Source organism: Arachis ipaensis, chromosome B02 (genome assembly GCF_000816755.2).
Source record: "Arachis ipaensis cultivar K30076 chromosome B02, Araip1.1, whole genome shotgun sequence".
In the NCBI taxonomy this organism is placed as follows: Eukaryota; Viridiplantae; Streptophyta; class Magnoliopsida; order Fabales; family Fabaceae; genus Arachis; species Arachis ipaensis.
This window is the reverse complement of record NC_029786.2, coordinates 80,549,877-80,555,267: the sequence shown is the minus strand read 5'-3', so window position 1 is coordinate 80,555,267 and position 5,391 is coordinate 80,549,877. Positions and strand designations below refer to the sequence as shown.

At 32.3% G+C, this 5,391-nt stretch overlaps 1 protein-coding gene across 1 annotated transcript in view; it reads right to left on the bottom strand.

The window, feature by feature from the left end:
* LOC107625525 (coatomer subunit delta) overlaps positions 1-5,336 on the bottom strand; it is a 7,508-nt gene extending 2,172 nt beyond the window's left edge. Inside the window, exons 1-8 of the mRNA XM_021116030.1 lie at positions 5,191-5,336; positions 4,984-5,034; positions 4,266-4,305; positions 3,363-3,586; positions 2,694-2,933; positions 2,437-2,599; positions 1,955-2,259; positions 1-83 (exon numbers count right to left, since the gene is read on the bottom strand). The exon at positions 1-83 is cut by the window's left edge and continues 35 nt beyond it. Coding sequence (XP_020971689.1) covers positions 1-83; positions 1,955-2,259; positions 2,437-2,599; positions 2,694-2,933; positions 3,363-3,586; positions 4,266-4,305; positions 4,984-4,986 — 1,058 coding nt within the window. The 5' untranslated portion in view covers positions 4,987-5,034; positions 5,191-5,336. The remainder of the gene's footprint in view (positions 84-1,954; positions 2,260-2,436; positions 2,600-2,693; positions 2,934-3,362; positions 3,587-4,265; positions 4,306-4,983; positions 5,035-5,190) is intronic.

Sequence of the window (5,391 nt, the reverse complement as noted above, 5' to 3'; positions counted from 1 at the left end):
AGGATATTTTCATTGGCAAATAATTCTTTGTTCATGTTGGGGTGTGTCTTGAATGAAACACCTTGATTTTCACCAGTCTGAACCTGTTAAAACAACGCACAAATGCATGTTATCAACTATTTTGAATTGTTTCCCCTATCAATGTATCCATTCAAAACCAGTCATGAAAGAAAATAATGAGACAAATTAAAAGACAATCAGAGCAAGAACAACATATGTTGGAATTATGGTACAAATGAATGGACATGAATAAAAGCAACTTTAGTTGATGCATATATCATTTTAAAATTGCAGGGAGAATCACTTCAAATATAACTTCAAGTGGCAAACAGAGGAATAAAGTTTTGAAAAATGGAAACTGCACTTGAACTATACAAATATATCTTAATTTTTTGTGTTCATTTATAAAAGATTTCATATCAAAGCATAGGAATGCTTTAAAAAGCAATTTGATGATCAACCAAAGGACTCACATTGTTACCACTCTATAGGAATAGGAGTTTTAACGCTCATTATCTTCCTCTTCTATTTTTTGTCCATCTAAATGTTTTAGGCTGTCCAAACATAAGTTAGATAGTAATAAAATGACAATGTACAGTAACATTTAGTATTTAGTTCTATTTTAGATCTTCAAAATTACTTTTGGAAATTTCAAGACTACTTTTGATGAAACCCAAGTAAATATGAAGATTCTTTTGTCCATTAAAAAGTGAAAATACTATCAGATGAAATTTCATTATCACCTCTACAGTATCAACCATTCACCTACTCAGCCTAATTATGCTATATCTCTTTTTTATAATTATATCTCTAAAATCTAAATGTAATTTTAGATTATTTATATAGAAAACAATAACTCTTTAAATCTACTTTAGAATATTCAAACTATAGACAAAACACAACGCAATTATTTTAACATTTGTTCTTCTAGAATTAATTCTTTTGACATAATTACACTGCTATTTGATCCCTTCCCATTTTATTTTCCCTTCTCTTCCTCCCTTTAATAGTTTACTTAAAGTGTCACTGCTAATTACGTTTGTAAAGTATGCCAAACATGACAACAGTGAATGAGGAAACCGTCTAAACAACATCAGAGAGCAAAATAATTACCGAGTGGAATAACTGTTACACATGCACTCAGTGACGGATCCAGAAAATTTTGATAGTGGGGCAAAATATATAATTTAGAATTTTATTATTTAGGTTTCATATTAAAAAAAAATTGAGTAATTTTTTTTACAATACAATCGAAATATCTCTCTTTTTATATAGAATAATGCTACACATTTAAGTTTTTTTGTTAACCAAATCCAACCAAATTAGTCTAAGATAACAAAAATCAGTTATGACTAGCATTATTCTAAATCTTATTGTTTAACTTGGTTAGACTTAGTTCATAGAAAGACTTGAATGTATAGTATTACTCTTATATATATATATATATCAATAAATATATATATATATATATATATATATCAGTAAATGCTTATTTAGAAATTTACTTCTCATACAATTAGAAGCCAACTCTTATTTCTGGAAAAAAGAAACACAAATTTCATTTAAATTGAGAATTTATCATTTTAATGACATCTAATATGAAATTTTTAAATTAATTATGAAGTACCAAAAAATTAAATAAAAAATTATTGTGGGGCCAAATTCAATAATTTAGTGGGAAAAAATAAATATTATTATCATATACTACTCAAAAAAATTTCAAATTGGCGTTTGCCCCCACAACCTCACACGTACATCCGTCCCTGCATGCACTTCTTTACACGACTACCAGTGAGATTTAGTGAAAAAGCATAAGTAATTTCTCTTTTCTTGTTTCTGGATAAAAGTCAGAATAATTAATTACTCAAAAAGACTATTTAGATTAGTCAAACCAGCAGGAAACAAGCCCAGTGGACAGACATTGAGGCTGAGACACACACAGAGAAAGTGATACCTGAACTTGAACATGTCCATCTTCTTGGTTAAGAATCTGAAGACACAATGAACCTTGAACATCAAAGTTACTTACTCCACCGTCTCTTTTTAGTGTGACATTTAGTTTCTCCTCAACCGTTAGAGTGATGGGATCAGTAGGTGGTGGAGCAGCTGCCTGAGACTTGCCAAGCGTTGGCCGAACATCTTCCACAATGACCTCACCTTCTGCTTTCAGTGATTCCAAAAACTGGTTTGTCCTTTTAGATTTACCTAGCGTCATTCCAAGACCCTTTGGTGGAGCAGTGGCAGCTGAAGTTGGGCGGGCTAAGGAACAGAAAAAGGGATTACATAAATGAAAAGAACAAACTCTTGATAGTGCAACATGTAAATCCAAACATAGAATACATTGCAAATTTACGAACTAGATGATGCTCGATGTCCTTTTAACTAAATATATTTTGAAGCATTCTAGAAGCATTCATGAAAACTATGAAAGCAGACCTTTAGACTTGGTAGAAAAGGAATCAACATCAGAACTCAATCTGGAACCAGTTCCACTGCTGGAGATGCTTGTATCATTAAAGCTATTCTCAAATATTCCCGAGCCCATTGACTGTAATGGGCCAAACCCTCCTTTATAATTATCACCTCTGTTCTTTATAATCTGTATATTACATGAATTGCCTTTTGATTAAATGATGCACACTATTAGAATTTAAATAAACAAAAATTAAAAAGAAAATCACATCCAGTCATACCTTGTTTTTATCAATCTCATTAGCTTTCCTTTTCATTTCATCCTTTGCTTCTCTAATCTTGTCCTCCCTCATCTGTCTGTGCAGCTTCTCTTCATGACTCTCCATCTCACAGTATTGCTTAACTTGTGCAACAGTCACATTTTCCTTGTGCCCAAGAGAGATTACTTCATCAAATGCGAAAATCAGGTCAAATGCACATTTGCAAATACTTTCTTCAAAGTAGTCAGAATATTCAGGTACCTAAAATGTTAAGGATTAAGGAATAAACTAATTGTAAGCTAAATTTTGACAGAAATTTCATCAATGGTTCCAAATCAGAGATCAAAGCTAAAATATCCTCCCATCCCAAAAACCATTTGGTCAAATGTGAACCATTCTGAACCTTACTATAAAGATTAATGTTACTAAATGCAACCTCCGAAGTAAGAATGCAAAGTCATGTACCAAAATATTTTACCATTAAAAGTTAGAACTAAAAGGGAAAACAACAGAAAGAGAGGACACTTAGAATACAAGGCATAGAAAAAGTCAATGAAATAACTGATTTAGGCGAACAAGCTGTATAAGTTAAAGGACAAAACTGACATTGCACATATCCAGAAGACTAACCAATTGAAATTTAAGACATACTTAATATCTACCAAACATATAGGTTCAGAAGAAGGATACAAGTTTCGACAAAATTCTTAGAGTATCCAAATCTTCCAGTATGTTGCTCTGCTTGTTTGTTATAAGAAGCAGGTACAGTGCCTCCATTGGCTGGTAAACATAACGCACATTCTCAGTCTCAACATACGTGTGCTGTTTTCCAGTTCCTATCAACTTGGGAAATGCTGCTAGAAGACCCTCAATTCTCATGCGAGTCATATCCACAAACTGTCTAGAAACCAAAACTGCAAAAGAAGTAAAAGGCTTATCAGCATAAGGGCATTGATGCTGAATCCAAAATAATTTAGCAATACCAGACTCAACATCAATTCAGGACTTATCTGCGGTTTGCAAACTAAAAATGAATCTAGGATACCCAAAATATAAAATATAAAATAAAATGAAAAACAAAACAACCGCAAAATTACCAAGATGTAACATTAAGAAACACATTTATTCACTGGTAAAAGATTGAATCAAGGAAGTAGGAAAAGGTTTAAATAGGTATGGAAGTTAGCAGCAGATGGTTTACAGGGATAGAAGACATCATTTAACAAAATATGTTCCCCAAATCAGGCTTATCCAAAACATTGGTTCTAAACATTCAATACCATGATCTAAACCATATTATTGAAACAAACAGCAATGACGGAACACAAAACAAATACCAAAGGTAGATACTTATCCTACTTTCTTAAGTATCCTGATTCCTGAATGCTAAATGATAGGTTCCGTTCAAAATTCAATTAGTGTAAAGGAAGATGAACTCATGTCTAGATATAGATAGTTATTGTTACAAAAATTGCTTTCACATGTTTCAGGTTCTAAACATAAATAGGAGGCAAGCCAGATAAACTAGCAAACAAATAAGCTAAAAAATAACTATGGAAAGAGCCTGGGGATGGAGGGCCACAATGTACTCACCTTTACCAGATTTGTGCAATATGGATGCAGCAAGGACAACCTGAATGATTAAAAGAGAAACACTTGAAATAATTATTTAAAAGGAGTAAACCGAAGTCAAGAACACATAAAAGACAACAAGAATATAATATAGCATTCTCAATTTCACATTAAAAAAAGAAAACGAGATAAAAAAGAAAAAACAAAGAATAAAAGAAGATAGGCACACAGCCATGTAATTTTTTTTTTCCCAAAGCGGTCGCCTATTAGCCTAATCTAAAATAACTATTACTCTAAACTATCCATGATTATTAGGATAATAGCTGAAATTTGCTCTTCTAACTATCAATGTCACCATTTTAGCTGCACTCAGTCAGCAATTAAATTGCTCATACAATCAACTCGAGCAACTTGGACGAGTCGGTTAAAGATTCAAAGCTAAATTCGACATCAAAGTGGTAAACAACAAAGGATCCAAATTTATCAGTAGACATCCAAGAAATAATAAAAATAAATCTGTATAACAAGGTACATTGTTAATTCCATATCACCGACACGTAAATAAACACTTCATCAGTACCTTAACGAAATTAGGGTAGCTAGAAGACCTTCGAAACAATTCTATGAAAATAACATAAGTAAAAATATTTGAATAAATACATAGATACATTACAATGATCAATTAAACAGTTGGTAAAAACACAAACAAGTCCAGAGATGCAGTTATAAGAAGTGTTACCATCTTTTAATCTTTAGGATGCGGAATGTGCTTCTTGCCTTGAATTGAAAGCTGCCAAAGAGAAAAATATAAATCCAAAGAGAGTCAGTATCAGATGATGTAATGCGAAATGGTGTTATCAAAAATGCTGTGACGCACGCAGAATTGGAAGACACGATCACAAAGAGAGAGAGAGAGAGAGAGAGAGAGAGAGAGAGAGAACGTTACTCCAAAAACACAATCTGAAAATTAGAAAAATGCGGATCTGGGAACTTGAAACACGCAATTAAATTAAAGTCGGACAAATCATACACTGAGTTTAGATACAATAACTTAACAAAAAAGAAACACCGGGGTTGTTGCACGTTCGGAGTATATGACTTCTTTTGTAAGAGTTTGTTTGTGAGAGTTAAAAAAATTATTTAAGTG